This window comes from Chelon labrosus, assembly GCF_963514085.1.
Source record: "Chelon labrosus genome assembly, chromosome: 12".
In the NCBI taxonomy this organism is placed as follows: Eukaryota; Metazoa; Chordata; class Actinopteri; order Mugiliformes; family Mugilidae; genus Chelon; species Chelon labrosus.
In genome coordinates, this window is record NC_140345.1 from 21486521 (window position 1) to 21506182 (window position 19662).

Sequence of the window (19662 nt, forward strand, 5' to 3'; positions counted from 1 at the left end):
TAACTTGAATCTTCTAAATATAAAAAAATATTCTAGGATTGCTCCTGAAACCATACAGATTATTGTTAAGACCTGCTGGCTCTTGTATCAACAGGCTGTGTGCGTGACGGATGGAGAGAGGATCCTGGGCCTGGGAGACCTGGGCTGCCATGGCATGGGCATCCCAGTTGGCAAGCTGGCCCTCTACACAGCCTGTGGAGGTATGCCACCACAGCAGTGTCTGCCTGTCACGCTGGACGTGGGCACAGACAATGAGGTAAGATCTGATCTCTAAATATAAGATAACAGGACTACAAAAAGCTTACAGTAGGTGTGGTTGTTGTTTTTAGAGCTGAAAAGTAGCTATTCTCACACTGCTCTTTCTGGTACCTCCGCAGAACTTCGTAGGTTTGCAGAGGGAAATATTTCGCCTTGTATTTCTGCATAAACGTGATATAGAAGTCAGCAAAATTTCTCATGTAACAACCAGATTTCTGTGTTACTTAATGGCGCATAGCACACCTACCGCAGGTGTAAATACAATGGCAATTCAACCTCTAAACCTCCCACTGCACCTGAGCAACAGCCAGCGCACAGTTGACAAAAGGTTTGGTTCAAGGATACAGATTCAAGGAGGAGACGCTGTAGCTTGGCTTTCCACATGAGGCTGCCTCTTACCTTTCCATGCTTCATTTCCATGAACACACATTTATTTTTCTGTTGCATGAGAGATTTGCAGCTCAGGAATTTTCGAGTTTAATATCTCCAGTTCTACTGACTCATTGTTACCAGGGTGTTGTTTGCTCTCAAATCTAAAATTTTTATTAGACAGACATTTCCGCTTCTTGTCGGGTTTTCCAAATCCCCCTCTAGGCTGATGATGGCGACAAGGGGGGATTTTTGTATTTCGCAATTCTCTCACTTATTCGTAGCCTTCAAGGTTGTTAATTTTGGCCTCACAGTTGTGGAGCTGTTGCTGATTGAATTTGTGTGTTTTCTTAGGCAGGAAGCTAAAAATAATTATAATCTGAGGCTAATGTGGTTCATCCACCGTAGCCAGGTAGGTCTTGCCTCAGAAATCTGCCAAGAAAAAGAAAACAAACCTCACACTTTACAACCAGGAAACAGCCTTTACATAAGTGAAGTAAGCAGCTTCATTGCTGGATGCCAGTTTTTGGAAAGCACCTCTCCCCTCTGCCAGCCCGTGAGGTGAGCAGCCAGCAGTCATTAACCTATGGTTCCTGTTCTTTATGGCAGCATCTCTGAAAGATGATCCATGCTCTGCGCAGGGCGGCACGTGTGTCTTTACTCTTAAACAGACTAAGAATAGCCTATGTCCACTTCTATATATACACAACTCCTGGCCTCGGCCAAGGGTGCGGCAGCCTCAGATGCCTGTGTGCCCAACACAGCTGAGCTCAGTCTGTCAGGAGCCGTCCGTCATTTTCCAAGACGGTCTTCGGATGAGTCAGTCTCCAAAGGTCGGTTTCCAAGCAGATGTTTAGAGCTGAGTTTGCAATAAAACTAAGGAAAAGTAGCTGAGAGAAATTGGTGTGAGTTCGTGCAGGTGATGGTGTCCTTGACGGGCTGAGGTCACTTTCCGACGGCACTAATACACACATTATCAAAGGGCTTAGTCTCAGCACATTTTTCGCAACATTTTAACAAAAGAAAAAGTTTTTCCAGAGAACTCATAATAGACATTGCATGGCTTCATCAGTCCTTTGCAGCTGGACAAAGAGAAAAATCGTCTCTTGGTCTGCCAAGTCTTTAACCTCAGAAAGCATGGTGATGCCAGTACAGGAAGAGGTCAAAAGGTAGCACTGTAGTAAGTAGGCATATAAAGATAAAAAGTTTCCACACTGAGTCCGCTCATTCGGCCTGAATGAGTTTGATTTAATGTAATAATCCCATCTGCAGATTCTTGGGCGCACATCGGCAGTGCTGGACATTTACGGGCATCATGACACAACTTTTGCAAGCTGTATCAGAGTCTCCACACTCATTAGTAATTGTTAGTAATTGGCCCAATACCTGCGGAAGGAGTGAAAAACTGTTTCGACTGACATGCATCGTAAATGAAGAGATCACAGGTGAAAACAGAACAGAATTAGACCTGAAGCTTAATTTAAAAGACGTAGAGAAGTTAGAACGTCTTCTAGAGAGTTGGAGGAGAAGCTCGACGTCACTCATGTTTCTGTTTTTAAGAGTGGAACCGAAAGACGAGAGGCCTTTAGCTTAGCTTTTTATAAAGACTGGGAACAGCCGGGTTCTCTCACGTGTTAATCAATGTTAATTTTGCCGTCACCTACATCACCGCCGTTTTCTTCAGCTTCTAGTAATTTCCTGTGCAGGGTTAATCTTATAAGTACTGTAGTTATATTGTATATTATATATTGTCTCTTGACAGATTAGGCTGTGCATATAAATAAATACTGTACACACATGTATACACAGGATTTACTTCCCTCCAGTCACACACACGTTGCTACTTATGCAACTTATAAATTGCTATAAAGGAGATTTTACTGTAGTCTGCCTGGCTGTGGTCGACTTTTCCATTTTTCTCTTATTCTAAAGAGATGACAGGCTAAATGAGTTGTAATGGGATAAATGGTTGTGTGTGTACATGTGCAGTTCTTTCTGGACCGGATTCACATGGGAGGCATGCTCGCCCGCCGCCCCTTCGCTAACCCACTTCACCCTGCAGCCCCGACTGTGAAGGCATGATGGCAACAGATGAGGGGTGGGGGCTGTGAGGTAGCGGTAGCTAATTATTAAAATGACTGTTATTATCGGATTATATTTGTCCTTGAGTGCATGTGCGGGTAGAAGGAGGCGGGCAGACATCCCACGGCTGAGACATACTTTCGTTGTTTTTTTTTTTCTTCTGACCAATAGTTTTGAGACATAAGCTTTTTTGTTTTCTTTCCAATAGTTGCAAGAAGAGATTGATACCACTCCTGCATCTCAAACCAACCTTTAAGTCAACACTCAACACTCAAACCAACCTTTAAATCTCATATCCCTATTTCTTAACTGTCATCGGGCGAGAGGCGGCGTACACCCCGGACAAATCGCCAGTCTATCTCGGGGCTATGCAACAATCAAAGTATAAAAGTTCCACATTGTGTGTTTCTCACTGTTTCCAGTTCTTGTGCTAAGCTAACCTGCCTCTGGCATATCATGCAAACTGTCGGCAAGAAAGCAAACAAAAAAAAAAGGAATAATTTGACCTTTCCTTTTTCCACGGTAGAAGTTAATAGCTATGTAATTTTGTGTGAGAACTAGCAATAATAATACCTCAGTACCACAATGACTCTTATCTGTTTGTTGCATATAGTGCAGCGCGAGGTCACCCCCAGATCGCCCAAGCCTGTATGTATCTCTGGGTCTTGATCTTTCCTGATGTAAACTCGACACACACTACGGTCTGAAGTGAGAGTACAATGTTATCCTGGACGATATGCTGTTTGTGCGTGTCCTGGGTGGGCCACCGCAGGTTCAGACAGGTCTCGGCTGCTTTGATATGTGGCCTTGTTCAGCTTCTGATGCACAAAAGCACAGAAGCGGTTGAATACAGCTGGATGCCACTGTCCTGAACTTAAACAGTCTTCACTTTGCAAACGGAGATGAGTCTCCAGTCGGCAGGAACTACAAAGCCATACACATGACTAATCCCTTCTGAGTGAAGAGGGGCTGTACAACGCTACGGACAGCTTAACCAATCAGCAGCTGATAATCTGGAACAGAAAGACAACTCATGTCAACAGGTCATCCCAGTGTCAACGAGGCCAGGACTTCTTCTCTTTCACTTTTTAAATGCAGAACTAAAAAAGTGTTGCATCATTGACTGAAATCACCACCGAAACCTCTTCCTGATGCCCGTCATCTTCCCCGCGGGATGACATAAAAGTCGCTATGCTTGTTTTGGTTACAGTTGAACTTGGACACCTCCAGCTAATTGCCATCCATTAAAGGCTTACCAGGAAATTGGTTGTCAACTTCAAATAAATACTGTCCTGAATAAGCATTTTCAGCTGCTCTTGGAGATGGCGGCTGTTGACCCTGCCTCGGAAAGGTGGCACGGTTCCTTCTCAGAGCCGCACTCGTCTTAGTGGCACCCTCTAATTATCCATCTCCAGAAGTAAAGGTCATCTGTCAGGGCGAGGCATGACAACGCAGCAGATTAGCTTTGGGATCAAGATTCTCCTGAAGTTGGCGCATAAAGAGTGCAGTACATTTAGATTTACTTAGTAATCTATCCTGTAGTATGTTAAGACGCTGTATGTTTCGTGCACAGCGTCAAAGATCAGGTGAAATATGCGATGAACTCAGAGCAGCCTCACTTTCTTTCTGCCATTCTTCCTAATGCCATCTCACACGCTTTCTCGTTGACTTCTGCTCTTAATTTTCTCATCATAATACTGCCGTGCAAAGGTGAGAGGTCACTCCTTCATCCCCTTAGGCTGAAGTTTGCCTTTGATGAGCGGTTCAGTTGACGTAAATTTGGAAAACAGTTGGTTTCCTGTGGCCCACATATCTCACACGTGTACATTGTTCATTCTCATTCTCGTGCCCTTGAACTTTTTCTGTTCGGGATAAAAGGACGGCAGGAATGATTTCATAGAAATGTTTTTCTGGGACTGTATAAACTGACCGTTATATAATATGGATGATTGTACAGTATCACCTGGGGCTCGGTAATAATAACCTCTCTCTTTAAATCATGACCACATTTGTTTGACCACAGGGTTAGGATTGGCTGTGCACCGAGATGTGTCTGCAGCTCGCCATGAAATGACTTGACAGCATGGGTTTCTCATCACATGCAGGATATTAACATGTGGTTCACATTATGGCGAATGTCTAAGGGCTACAGAGACGCAGGTGTGTGTATGTGGGAGAATTACTTCACATACTGTACATACCTCTCCACTCACACCTCAATTTTTCAAGAAAAAAGGACACATGCAATCAGAGTATCTCTGTAGCTCCTGGTACAGTGAGGCTGTGTGCATGCGCTTGAGCATACACCGATCAGGCATAACATTATGACCACCTTGCTAATATTGTTAGCAAGATGATCTGACCTTCTGAGGGTGAGAAATAAAGTAAATCTAACTAATCTAATCTAATCTGTGGTGTCTGGCAACAGAATGTTGTTAGTGGGGGGCCTTTGGATCCTGTGGGTTGAGGGGAGGGGCCTCTGTGGATCATCCCACAGATACTTGATCAGTTTGGGATCTAGTGAATTTGGAGGCCAGGTCAACACCTTGTGCTGTTCCTCCATTTTTGTGTGTGTGCATGTGTCAGGTGATGCATATCCCCCATAATCCGATTCTGTATCTTTCAATGTGGAGGGTGTTTCTGAAAGTTTAAATCAATTACCCTGAGGACTGACCCTAAAAGAGACAATTTTGGGACATTATCTGCACTTACATAGCGCTTAACTACCTTAGTGGTCCCCAAACCACTTTACAGTGTTTCTCATTCACACACACTCATGCAAGATGCTCGCCTGCCGTCAGGAGCTACTTCGGGTTCTTGCCGAAAGGTCACTTCAGCCGGAGAAGGGGTCAGGGATCCAACGGCTAACCTTGTGATTAGTGGATAACCTGCTCTACCGCAGCAGCACAAGTTACGGATTTAGCATATTTGGAGCTGGACCTGTACTAGAAAATAAAATTCTGGAGGATTTTTGTTGTTGTTTTTTTTCCTGCAATGTACTCTAAATTTTGTCCTAAACTGTTAACACTTCAGTTTATATGTTTTTCTATTTCGCGATCAAGTTTCCTAAAATAATAATATTACTTGGGACTAACTGGAACTAAGAGTTTGTAAGTTACTTGTTAAAACCTGATATGATCTTATTAGGGGACCCAGCTGACATACAGGAAACCTATAATAGTGAGCATTTCAGGTTTAAGTAAAACAATAAGTTTGTCTAATGTGTGAGAGGGATGAAGAATATAGTGAGTAAAAAGACTTCTGGAAATTTCTGGATCTGCATCAGTTCTGGAGTACATATAAAAATGCTCTTGTTGTTGCCCAGAGCAGCTTCACTTCCTGCTCTCACCTGCTGCTCTGACCTCTTTGCAGGCGCTACTGAAGGACCCTCTCTACATTGGGCTGAGGCACAAGAGAGTGCGGGGTCAGGCCTACGACGACCTGCTGGATGAATTCATGAAGGCCGTGGCGGACAGGTACAGTGTGACCACGCTTATCTTCAATTCATCCCTTGCCCACTTCCTTCGTGCGTCTGCTATCGTCGTTTCCGCCCAGGAAGCGCAAGGTGCTCTTAAAAGAAATATGTTAAGCAGTTTAGCATGATGAGAGAAGGCGGCGGGACAAGACAAACTTTGTGGGATTCAGGGGTCTGGAACTTAAGTCACTGAGTTCTACCTTCTCTGAAGTTTTGATTGCAAAGAAATAATAATCAAAACTGTCACTGGCTGACTGACAACGCTGGCTTATTGAAAAGCGATCAGAGGCCCACGTTGAGCATTGCAGGAACTGAACCAGTTCCCTTTTTTTCCCCAGCGATGATGGGAAACCTGTTTTGTTAGTTGTACACAAGATATTTAGAAAAGTGATGGTTTTCTAAATATTATTCCGAATATTATTCTGAATGTTTAGGGGATATGACTGAGCATGTAAACAGAGGTGATTCCAAACATTTGGGACGTCTTCTGTTTTATGGAAGAATGTGTTTACTCCATTAATCCAGCCCAGAAATTGTATCTGGTCATATCATCCGCAATCAAAGAGAATACTTTAATTGGTGTTAGCCAAAAACTGGTGGTGTTAGCGATTAGCTCTAGCTTCTTTGACTTGGAGACACGAGGCAAGGCATTGACGTGTGCGACCGTTATTCCTCCTTTCTGGGCTGAAATTAGGTGAGACATATTGCCTCCTGCTGGGACCGGTACCCAATGTGTCTACTGCAGCCCTGTCCTTGACTCAGGCTTTTTTATACCTTTGCTTTGCATGCATGCTGACATATCCATGGAGCCATCGCAGCCAAACACACACACACACACAGGCCTGGTTAAGCCTTAACGTTAAACTCAGAGAGAACAAAGACCAATGGAAGAAGCCTGGGTCTGGGGCCCCTCCAGCTGGCAACAGGAAGCCGTGACTCTAATAACCGGTTAGCTTCCCAACTACAGGGAACAGCAATGCCTTTTCCCCAAAGCAGCCAGAATGGCGGAAAATGAATAATTATGGGCTCAGAGATTCAATGAATGATTACAGCTCTGGAGTCTTTTAAGTAATATTCATGTGTAGTTTTCTAAGAAACTAAACATGAACCAAAATACTCCGCACTGAGTCATCATCAATAAGCAGAAGCCTGGAGGGATTTTTTTTTATTTTTTTTTAATACACCATGTAAAAATACTTCTTAGTTGAGGGCAAATTGTCAGTGATGCAACCCAGTGTTTTAATTCTGGGCCAGACTCCCCTCTCCAGAGGAGCATAAACCACCGCTGAACAATCAGCAGTTCTTTTGTCCTGAGGCATAATGAAACAAATTATCTCATAATCTCACTGCTCCAGCACCCACAGCAAAAACAAACCAAGGCTCTGTTATGGTTTCAAACTCTGAACCCTATATTTCTCTCTCAGAGTAACACTCACCGTTTTGTCATATTTAATTCCTTAACAGAGTTTTCTTGCCGTGCACGACTTTCACCGAGCAACAACACGTGTGTTTCTTGTTTCACGCGATGCTCTGGCAACATATTTTATTAAAAATTAAACAAATGTCATTGGGTCTCATTTTGGATCCTTCTATTTTGATCAGTATATTGGCATAGTCCGTGAATTCTAACAGTGTCTTGGCATTTCAAACCGAACACGGCAAGATATCTTCTTGCAGAAAATGCTGATCGCACCATTTGGCCAGCTGATTTAGCAGGCTGATGCAAGCTGCTGTATTTTGCAGTAACAACTCACTACAGACGGCTAAATGAACTCACTAAACACACAGATGGCTTCTATTTAACAACAGTGTATTGCAACATTTGTATTTTGCGTTGTTTACCGCTCCTCAGCCTTCCTCAAGTTGGTGGTGGGTCGTTCTGTTCTGCACGGGTAGCCAACTGATCAAAAATAGCCACCACATTAACACATAGTTTAGATGTTCTGCTTTTTAATCCAGATATATATACTATAGTCCTCAATAAATGGGCATTAATATTATACATGCATAACAAATAAGTGTTAGATGTGTCAAATCAAATAAAGAGAAGGTTTGGCTACACTAGACTTATTTGGAACTAATTATTTTGTTATTGATGGATTGGTTAACCTTAAGAAAAGTGTGCAACATCCCCATAATTATCTTTATTCTTTAAAGTGTGTGGAATATCTCTAGACAATGGGGAAAATAAATTCCCAAAAATATACTGGACATACACACACTTGCCACTTCATTCATGCACCGTCATGACTGTTGTAATGTTTGCTTTATGTCAAAACAGCATCAGGAAGGTGGCAATTCAACTGTATGATAATTTTCTTGCGGTGCTGTTAAACTGGATTGAATGAAATCTGTGTGTGTTCATTTGTATTCATATCACAAATAGTTGGGTGCACCCCAGACAAATTGGAGTAGCATGCAAAAACTACAGGAATGTCCCGAGCCATTTTAAAGTTTTGCCACTGACCAAATAAGACATGGACAAAGGGCCGGACGGAAAGATGGATGGATGGATGGTTGGATGGTTGGAGCAACGGAGGAGACGAGAAAGAATGCATCTCTCTTTAATGACGGGTCAGGGATTTGAGAAATAATGTGTGCTGAGAGATGCTTGCTCTCCAGAGAGAGGGAGGGGGCTGGGGATTTATTAAGGCCTCAGCCACAAAGCCCCGTAGGGACGGAGTTAACAGGCAGCCTGTGTGTGTGTGTGTGTGTGTGTGTGTGTACACAAACGCACACATATACGCACACAGGTTCGACAGCTGTGTTTGGACAGAGCACCCTTGTCTGTGACCTTCTCTGCCGAGGTCCTCTGCGGCCCTCGTGAATGCACGCCAACTAAAAGAATCACTTCAGACCTTCTTCTCTGCTTTTAGTCTCCCGCCTGGCAATGGAAGTATGTTTGACATCCACCTTCGTCCTCTTAGCTGGAGATTTGGGTTTCATCGAGTCTCGAATGAAGTCGGATTGCGTTTCCTGAAAGGAGCTGGGTCACTCGTTAACTCTCCAGCCTTGCAGACATCACACTGAACGTCTGAACGATCCACCGCATGGGATAGCGCCTGTTGTCTCATGTCTCACTTTGTATTTTTTTTATATTTTCAAACTATTTACTCTCGAAATGTTGGACTGGTTAAGCAGTAGACGCCAATAAACCCCGCAAGGACTGCTCCTGAAAACAATGAGCCTTTCCGTCTGCTAGCTGTATTATTGTGACAAATCGTAAATCACAGCAAAATAAAAGTTTTAAATACAAAGGAGCCCTGTGTTGTTCTAGTAGACTGGCTCAGATGGCTTAGACAGGCTTGTAACGGGAAAGCTTACACCTCTGTCTAGTCTACCTGTCTGGCTGTTTTTGTCTTTAAGAGGTCTCCACTGCTCAGATTGATCGAAAACGCCTGTCTTCATAGGATCATTTACACCGATCAGCCACATCTTGTTCTGCTGGGAAACCTTTGGGCCTGGCGTTTGTGTGGATGTTACTTAGACATGTAGCACCCACCTAGACCAGAGCAGGCACCCCCACCCCATAGCAATGACACTCCTTGATGGCAGCAGCCATCCCCAGCAGGATACAGCCTGACATAGACACAAAAACACTTTAGGAACAACTCAAAAAAACATGAAGAACAGCACAAGGTGTTGACCTGGCCTCCAAATTCACTAGATCCCAAACTGATCAAGTATCTGTGGAATGATCCACCGAGGCCCCTCCCCTCAATCCATAGCACCCAAAGGCCCCCCACTAATGACATCCTGTTGCCAGACACCGCAGGACACCCTCAGAAGGCCCATGTCCATTCTCTGATGAGTCACAACTGTTTTGGAGGCACAAGGGAGACCTACACAATCTTAGGATATGGTCATAATGTTATGCCTGATCGGTGTAGGAGCGTACATGCTCAGAAATTAGTGCTGAATGTGGTCTGTTGTTTCTTGGGATGTGGCCTATAACTAGCAATAGGGTAAAATTGTTGTTTGCTGCATGCATAGCTGGCACCACAAGTTAATGTTCAACTTGCGGGGAATGCCGCAGTGAGATGTGGGCGAGACGATGAAAAGAACGGCTCGAGAGAATGAGCAGACCGAAAACAGTCGTTACTTGTGACATCCTTAGGATAACCTCACAAATCCACATCTGTCTATGTTTAAAGGCTACCCACGCCCGCGCTGCCACCTTAGTTAAGATATGCAGCAGAGGTGTGAGGATGCAGGAGGTGCGGTTGTGTGCAACATGGTGGGTCCGGAAAACGCGGGTTAGCTGACAGACCACAATTGGGTGTTAGAGATAGAAATTATGACTTAAACAGCACTTCAAAGATTTGTAGTTGCTGTTTACGTTGTTGTCTACCCTTTTAAGATAAAAAAAAAAAAAAAAAAAAACCTGCAGTGTTAATTTGTTCATGCACTGAATACCTCTACTCGGTGTAGCATGGACAGAGACACAAAGCAGGCAGGTAGAGCTAACTGGTCTGGGGAAGCTGCTATCAAACTGTCTGGGACTCTGCCTGAAAGACGGGGAAGAGCCTCAACAGTCACTATTTAGAAAATCACTGTGTGGTCACCTGTGCTGTAGCAAAGCTGCCTATAATATTCCTTAGCTCACTGTTCTCAACGCGTTGGACCTGTGCCTTGTTTTGACACAAGAAAGGAGTTCTCAAAATCTGGTTCAAGCACTTGCTAATGTTATCTCAGCTAAGTGTGAGAGGAACAAACTGGCGCTGGCTGACCCCAGGTGAAAGATCTTAGGTGAGAGATGCCGCGGCTACAGTGTGAGACACATTTTGTTTATGGATTTTTCAGACTCGTTGTCATCATTCCCCTTCGTTATTTGCTTCTCTGCAACTCCCTCACAAGCAGGGAAGCCGGAGTGGCCTTATCAGAAAGTATTTTTCCTGCCTCTTCTCTTATTTTGTGTGCTTTCAGAATAAGCTCCCCACAGCTCCCTGGACAGGCTCTGCTGTTGACAAAGCACCGGACAAAAGTGATGGAACTTGATCTCACTGCCAAAGCTAGATGGAGGGTTTGCACAGTCTCTGTGTGTCGTGAATTTTGCTGACAGAGTTGCTTATTTAAATGATAAGTCTGAAGCCTGGAGACTTACCAACGAGTCCCGACCTTTCTTTTAAGTTTTAAGGACGAATTTCTGGATGTTTCAGAAAATATTAACTAAACCGCGCAATTATGTTTTTGTGGGGATATGCAGATGCAAAACCACCTTCATCACCACCTATTTCAATAATCTTTTGCACTTTTGTACTATTTTTGGCTAATTGTTCCAGCGTGGGTGCACCTTATGCGACTTATAAGTACAAACGGTTATTAACTAACTTTAACAAATAATTAGATTAATCTAATTCAGTTCAAGAGAATATAAAGTTCCCAGTTTAAACATCTGCATATTGTTTATTGCAATTCTGTGTTGTTTTCCCTACAATCTCTGCATCTTTCTCCTCTACTGCAGGGAGATTAATGCATTTTGCACAGCACAGTCAGGAATATTCTTTTTTTTTTCATCTTCTGGGTGTGCCCAGACGTGCTTAAGTTACTGCTCTTGATACTTAAGCCACAAAAGCAAATCCTGCCTTTTTCCATGTTATGTTTTTTTTTTAATCATTATTCCGCTTGCATAGAGGTGATTTGTCAGATTTCGCCGTCGCATTCCACTCAGACGGTCGCCAAGGAAGGACAGCGGACTTCCAAGCGGAACAGGGACAGCGCGCGCAAATAGCCTGCAGCCAGAGCTTTGTCCTAGGCGAAACACACACACACACACACACATCGTCAAAAACACTCTCCCCCCCGTCTTTATTGGCGCAGGCCACAGACCAAAGAGCTTTCTGCAGTGGGAAGATGCTCCTTTCTCTCTGCAACACCACAACTGCAGATAGTCACTCCGCAGTTCATGGTCAGCGGATGCCCTTAAATATGCATGTGTTCAGTCCTTTTTCAAAGCCATGTCGGATGTCTCTCAAAAGAGCTTCCTCGATTGTTTGATCAAAAAAGGAATTCAGTTCTTGTTAGACATTTTTTAACTATATACTGGGAGTAGTGCGTCTGATTTTCATCTTGCAGACTGGACTACAAATACCCTTCCTTGGATTCAATGCATGAGCATCTTGTTCTGCGTGAACTCATGTGACCTCCCTGGTAGCGAGATGCACCAACTCATACCAGAGGGCGCTGTGCTGGCGAATAGGCAAGGCCACATCTATCCTCGCCTGTCTCCGTCTCATGAAGCCCAAACACAATGAAAAGTTTATAGCTCCCTTCTTGGCCTCATTATTCCTCCCCTTCGCACAGGCTGCTCACTGCTTGATAGAAAACACATTTCTCCCCTCAACACTATTGTAGTGTTGGCAGTAAGTCAGCCATGCTGTCAGTCAGTGTGCTTGCAGTGTGGCAGAAGGAAGGATATACACCTACCCAGCGACGGCTTTCTCTCATAAGGACATCAACTTTTATTACAGCTGAACTCGGGTTGCTTCTCATCCTGTGTTTTTTTTTTTTTTTTTTATTGCCCTATTTCCGCTCAGCGGCCTCCTCCTCCACCTTCTTTCTGAAAATCTAAGCAGTTTTGCAGCCACAGTGACAAGTGGGAACCAACTTTAGAGAGTTGTACAATAACAGTGCAAACGAGGATAATTTTCCTTACGAGGCATGAGGTGGGGTTTTATGAAATGACTAAAAAAGAAACAGAAAGGAGAAAGTTAAAAGAAAAACAGACGACAAGGAGGAAAGGAAGCAAGAAACTTCAGCCGTGGCAAAACAAGTGTTCTGAGGAGGAATTTTTTTAAAAACATAGTTCCCCTCAGCACCTCTCATTGTTATCCAGTAAGCTTACAGAGCTGCAGGTGTTGAAGGGCGACTTACTCTGCTCGCTCTGCCTGCTCCCCTATTTCCTTTTGCACTCACTCACTGAAACACGAGCTCTGGTGTTTTTTAAACAGGTTTCAGACGACCTCGCCCCGTCCTCCTATTGTCTGTAGCTGTGAAATGGACTTGAAAATACTATAATATGAATCTTTACTTCCAGACATTCACACCCTTTAAAGGACATTAGTTATCTTACATATACTGCAATTTTTAATCTATTGAAGTGAGATTATTACAGAGTCTTAATTGTAACCTTGCCTTATAAAGAATGTTCCTAGTCCCATTTTCATGTGAGGGAAGTGATTCACATCTTTACGACTTGCAAGCATTCATGTAGTCTGACGAGTCTGAGTGACAAGATACCAGATGCCAGTTTCCTTGTGCTACTGCTTCTCATTAAGTTCTTTAGATTTCAGCCGTCTTGTTTAAATCTCTAAGGCAAACAACAGCTCAGCATTGCATTTTGGGGAAATGTTCTGGATTAAGGCTTAAGTTTGCACTCTAGCAACTCCGGAGCTTTGAAAGCTGCAACCGGTCAGTGGCGCTAGCAACGTAGTAATCGTGTTTGTAGACGATTCTTTCCGTTGTTTGCAAAGAAAATTCATAGGATTAACCTAAAATACACCTCTGTGGATCAGCCACAAGTGCATAACACTGAAGCCGGACAAGAAGGAATGCTGTGTGATGTTTTAATCTCAGGAATCTCTCAAGAATCCAGCTGCCTCGCAATTCAAAGCCGAGCAGGGTTAATGTGCAATGGAAAAAAAAAAAAAGCAGTGGCTTAATCTTACATTTTTCTTTCTTTAATTTGTATGTATTTGTTTAATACCCCCCTGCAATGCAAGAACAATCCTGTCTTCAACTAGGATGATACTGGTGAGGATGCCAACTCATTGCCTGAGAACAGGTTTCTCATTTATAGATCGAGCTCTAACATTTGTTAGCTCTTTTTTAAAAATGTATTTCAACTTGTCCAAATTGTTTTATTGCAAACTGCGATGTCTGACCTACAGGAACATGAAGTTTAAAGGTGGAGCGAAAGGTTGATGAGGCCATCAGAAAATTCACGAATCCATAGTTGCTGCAAAATGCATTTTAAAAACTGATTATAAAATGTGACTAGCCCACACAAAAATCTCAAATAAAATGCATTCCTTCCCTTCGTTAGCTTTGTTTTCCTTCACACCTTCAATGGGTCGTTCTTTCCATTCCTTCTACAGTTAAAAACCTTTTTTCCCCTGAGAGCAGCCGTCGTTGCTCTGCAAAACATCTTGAACAAAAGTTCCAATCTCTCTGAAAGGCATGGGAACTCGTGAGTCCCTTTCTTGTTGCCGATAAACTCAATTTACTGCCTCATAACGCTGGCCTTATTTTTGGTTGGTATGATGCTTTTGTAGGAGCTCACTGGCACAGGCTCTTGTGCTCGCGTTGCATTGAGTGTGTGTGATAGGTGGTCTGAGCAGCACCCTGTAAAACGGAGCACTGCTGCTTTACTGCGTGGGCTCCGTGTTCTTTTCCTTCAAATTCTGCTCCTTGAATAGACGTTTGACCTCCCTCGCTGAAACTCCTTGTGAGGTACGGTCGTAAAGCCGGGGAAGCAGGTGTCAGTTTGTCACGTTGCTGTTAAACAAAACATTACAAAGTAGTTTCTTCAGTTTACAGTGGAGTCATGCTTGCTTCTCGGTTTAGAAAAATAAGTATTTCTATAAAATAAACCTTGAACTGTGCAAATTCAGTTGAATTTATTGTTATAATGAATGTTGTAAATGTATTCACTGAGATGCCAATATCTCCTCTCTATCTCTCTATTTCTCAGCATATCTAGTGTAGTGGGAGAGCTGATTCAAAACAAAAATTCTGAAAGCAGAGTCTGCTTTCTTTATTAGTGTCTCAGCCAAATCTCTGTTTCACATTCTACGCTGAGAATGCAGCCAGATTAAAAGCAGCTCTTCTGCTTACAGGTATGGGATGGACTGTCTGATTCAGTTTGAAGACTTTGCAAATATCAATGCCTTCCGCCTGCTGAGCAAGTACCGCAACATGTACTGCACATTCAACGACGACATCCAAGGTAACTCAGCGTACGAACGCACACGCACACGGAAATGTACATCCCTTCTACACATCTAAATGCACATTTACTACATACACTGTCAGACCAACAAAACAGGACAGAGATTCAGGTCCAATTTCACTTGTTTTAATCATACTGGTAAAATGTATTTAGTTTCTCGATGACACTGAAGATTCGATGATCTAACATGTGGTTTTGATAATGATGCAACAGAACAGTGAGCACACCAAGAGTCGCTTCACTAATGACATTACATTTGGTTTATTTTTGACCCCGTCCCTTTGCCGTTAATGTGTCACACGCTTAATAGTAATGCACGGTACGACTTACTTCCTCTCGGATCCAGTATCAAGTAAAACCGAGACAAGTATCACATGTAAGTGTTGTGTACAACAGCTTCAAGTGTTCAGGATGGGAAATACTGAAATACTCATTTAAATGTCTGAATAATTCAATGTCATAATAAATGTATGAAGGAGTTAGTCTGTCCCTAAAACCAAATCAGACCTGAGCCCCATTCAGACCTGATGTTAACACATGTCTTGAGTGATCCAGTCATAAGTGGACAGCTTGAAATACGTGTGTAGCATTAAAATGCATCCCACTGTGCATCTTGAGTGACCACTTGTGATCAGATCTTAGTTTGTAACCATGAACAGCACTGTTTGTTGTATGTGCACAGGGTAACATGAGGGAAAATGTGGAACGTAATGAGAGGTTAAGTTTATTTCTTTATCTTGGCTGTGACTTTTTAAGCATAAATAATCAGAGAAATGTCCCTGCTGTAATGAAAGACTCCCCGGCAATAAAAGCAAATAAAGACACCAGTCATTGTTGAGGAAAATACTATCTTAACTCTGCATGGCTACTCTGAATATGTCAACGTGGAATCCATGGCTAATTAACCACATGCTGCTGTTCTGACAACTGATATAAACCCACACATGAGACACATGGATGGACTGAGGTAGTGCTGAAGAAACAGCAATTTGCTTACAATTTTGTTAGTGTCTTCACAATTAAGATTCCCTTCACAGTGTCAAATTAATTACATCCAGTTTCCACCCTGACTGGCAGGACTGCAGCTCTGTGGTTTTACTGAAGCTCCAGATTCTCCCCACGTTTCCCTCGTTTTGTTTTTTTTGTTTTTTTACATTTCTTGAATCACTCTCCACTCTCAAGTGAAGAATGTAAGGGTAGGTATCAGCTTCAGCCCTTAAGTGTTGATGTTATATTCCTTCAGGTACTGCTGCAGTGGCTGTAGCCGGACTCCTGGCCGCCCTTCGCGTCACCAAGAGCAAAATGTGTGACCACACTATTGTGTTCCAAGGGGCAGGGGAGGTAGGTGCAATATTCTTTTAACCAAAACTACGTAATAAAATCAAACGTATACTGTATGCATGGATCCGAGCAAGGGTTGGTTTTTAATTTGGAAGAGGAAGTACAATCCCACTTAAGAACAGAGTCAGACCAATAACAGCCTTTTCTCATTGGCACAATTGGAAATGCAGAAGGTGTGGTATACGATGTTACTCCGAGAGAGTGATGAGATGTACTGTGTGAGATTGCCATGTGAAACTAAAGCTGCTAAAGCTGGTATGATGGTGTCATTAAGCAGCTTTCCTCTCCCCTCGTCTTTTATCCCCCACTTTTGTCTTGTTCCCAGGCAGCGATGGGAATTGCTGAGCTGATCAGCATGGCCATGGAGAACGAAGGCCTCGCCAAGGAAGAGAGCTTGAAGAAAATCTGGATGGTCGACTCCAAGGGTCTCATTGTCAAGGTGTCTCACTGAAATCCTGTTCTCTCACATGCAAAAATACACTTGTTTATTGTAATCTGATCTCATTATAGGCAAACGGGTTGTCTGATAATGCTTTATTTGGCACAACCTTTTCAGGATGTAATGTAGAGAAACAAGTCGGACGGACAAAAGAAACTCCACACCTTACAAATCAGCCATGGTTTTTGTTTTGTTTCCGCCTTAACTCCCTAGGGTCGGGACCACCTCACCCATGAAAAGGAGAGGTTTGCGCACGAGCACCCGCAGATGAGGCACCTGGAGGATGTAGTCCGGGAGCTTAAACCCACAGCTATCATTGGTAAAAACGACAAGCATTCATGTATGGCAGTGTTAGACACAGTTGCAGACATGGGATTTAATGACTTTAGTGGCAATCCAGGGTGCATTGATTAATTCTGAAGATGAGCCACAGAATTTCAAAAGTTAATGCAACATTTAATATACTGCAGATTAATGGCTTACTTCTTTCAGGCGTGGCAGCTATTGCTGGAGCCTTCTCCGAGCAGATCATCAAAGACATGGCCTCCTTCAACAAACGCCCCATCATCTTCGCCCTCAGCAACCCCACCAGCAAAGCTGAATGTACAGCAGAGCAGTGCTACACATTGACAGAGGTGCACCGAGATCGTTCTGTTGCATTCCCGTGCATTGGTTATGAGTGATTTAATTGATCCGCTTTACTGAATCACTTTGTGCCGCAGGGCCGTGGCATCTTTGCCAGTGGCAGTCCATTTGACCCCGTCACTCTGCCCGATGGCAGGATATTCCACCCCGGTCAGGGTAACAACGCCTACATCTTCCCTGGGGTGGGCTTGGCAGTCACTGCTTGTGCCTTGAGACATATCCCTGAGGAGATCTTTCTCACTGCAGCAGAGGTGACACACTGACACATGCACTGTATATTTCAGTTAATTTTACATTTACATCATGGCGATATACCCCGATCAGGCATAACATTATGACCACTGACAGGTGAAGTGAATAACACTGACCATCTTGTGACAATTCAATGTTCTGCTGGGAAGAGTAATTTTTGATTGTATTATTAAATATACATCTCTAGAGTAACATTACTTCATTATTTCACAGGCTCTTGCTCACATGGTGACAGAGAAGGACCTGGCAGAGGGAAGACTGTATCCTCCTCTCAGCTCTATCAGGGAAGTCTCTTTAAAGCTAGCAGCCAAGGTGAGAGCTCAGCATACAGCAGATGTGTCTTGTATCATGTCTGGGTCCAGCTGAAACCGTGAGAACGCTAATTTCCCTTTGCGTTACAGGTTATGGAGTACGCCTACGAGCACAAAATGGCCACGCTTCGCCCAGAGCCATCCGACAAAGAGGCATACGTGCGATCACTCTGCTATAGCACTGACTACGAGGAGTTTGTTGTTGACTCATACCGCTGGCCAGAGGACAGTATGGCTGTGCAGTCATGCAAACTTTAATGCACTGGACAGAGAGACAGAATCAGCCCTGGGAGGGAAATGATAACTACTGATGTGCAATATCATCCTAAGATATAATGTTGGGTTTGAAGGAAGCTGGGTGTAGGATTTTCTAATTAATATATATTACTGTAAAATAAATGGTAAGGACACGTGAAGTTATCCCTCTCTTGAGTAGCAGGTAATAATTAACAGGGTAATTTAAATAGTTTATAGATGGTTAAAACACTGAAATGGGGCTGAAGTTGTTAATTGGGAAACGGAGCAGCTTGCAGAATGTATGGTGTTTATTTTAAAATAATATATTTGGGGGGGGTTCTTCACCAGTTACTTTTAATTGTACTGTAATAGGCAGTTACGGTGTGACTGTGTCAGCTACAATACCAAAAAACTCTTTGACAAATAAAAAGGATGTTTTTGAAGTAGACTCTGAGTCTGTTTATGTGGACAACCTTTCCTCAACCTGGTTGGAATTATTCTCAGGCCCCAAAAATATAACTTAACTGCACACTTTGGAGCTTCGGGTGACAAATGTAATAGAAGGAGAACTTTAATGGCAACAATAAATTCATTCAACAGAAGATGATGAACACATGCTCCTTAAAACGTATTGTTTGTTACCATGAGTCTGTTCAGGTTAACGTGGTTACATGGTTCTGTGGCTCCTCCCAGAGGCAATCTTAAGCCAATGCACCAGGGCAGGCACCATGTAGTGGCTTTACAGTACAGTCAACCCTTTATGCATGTGCATTTTTGGTGATCACATCAATATATTTTATTAAAAAACAACTGCTGAACACTTTAGAGCCTTAATCAGTCATTGTAATATTGCAGTTCTAAAAGGAAACAGATTTATGGTGCACACTACAGCCGCAATAAAAGCAGCAGGTGAATCTGTTTACTATTTTCCAATCCAGCAGTGTAATCTGTGTCAATCTGCTGCTGTCTAAATTAAACTGAGGCTGATTTTGCATTAATTAATCAATCACTAGCCAGACAGTCAGTACCAGAGGCCTTGGCTGGCCCGCTGCCCATCCCAGTCTGAAATCAATAGAGAAGCAGCCAGACCAGTCAGCGTCCAGTGTTGAGCGTCCCACCCCGGGCATGATTCGGAGGGACAATCGTTTGTCTCCCTCACTTTCCTTGCGTCACCCTCCCTTTAAATCCCCCTAATCAGCCCTGGGCAACTACTGTTCTGACCTGACGATCAATATGTCTCAATGTCAACACCATCCAGTTGTCAGTTTAGCGGTCTGGGCCATACAAGGTATACCATTCCAAC

General features: G+C 43.3%; 1 protein-coding gene across 1 annotated transcript in view; it reads left to right on the plus strand.

The window, feature by feature from the left end:
* me1 (malic enzyme 1, NADP(+)-dependent, cytosolic) overlaps positions 1–19073 on the plus strand; it is a 75999-nt gene extending 56926 nt beyond the window's left edge. Inside the window, exons 5-14 of the mRNA XM_084556877.1 lie at positions 95–256; positions 6082–6185; positions 15022–15131; positions 16378–16475; positions 16801–16914; positions 17128–17233; positions 17407–17549; positions 17637–17810; positions 18025–18123; positions 18213–19073. Of these exons, the coding sequence (XP_084413003.1) occupies positions 95–256; positions 6082–6185; positions 15022–15131; positions 16378–16475; positions 16801–16914; positions 17128–17233; positions 17407–17549; positions 17637–17810; positions 18025–18123; positions 18213–18380 (1278 nt within the window). The 3' untranslated portion in view covers positions 18381–19073. The remainder of the gene's footprint in view (positions 1–94; positions 257–6081; positions 6186–15021; positions 15132–16377; positions 16476–16800; positions 16915–17127; positions 17234–17406; positions 17550–17636; positions 17811–18024; positions 18124–18212) is intronic.
* Positions 19074–19662: the final 589 nt, after the last annotated feature.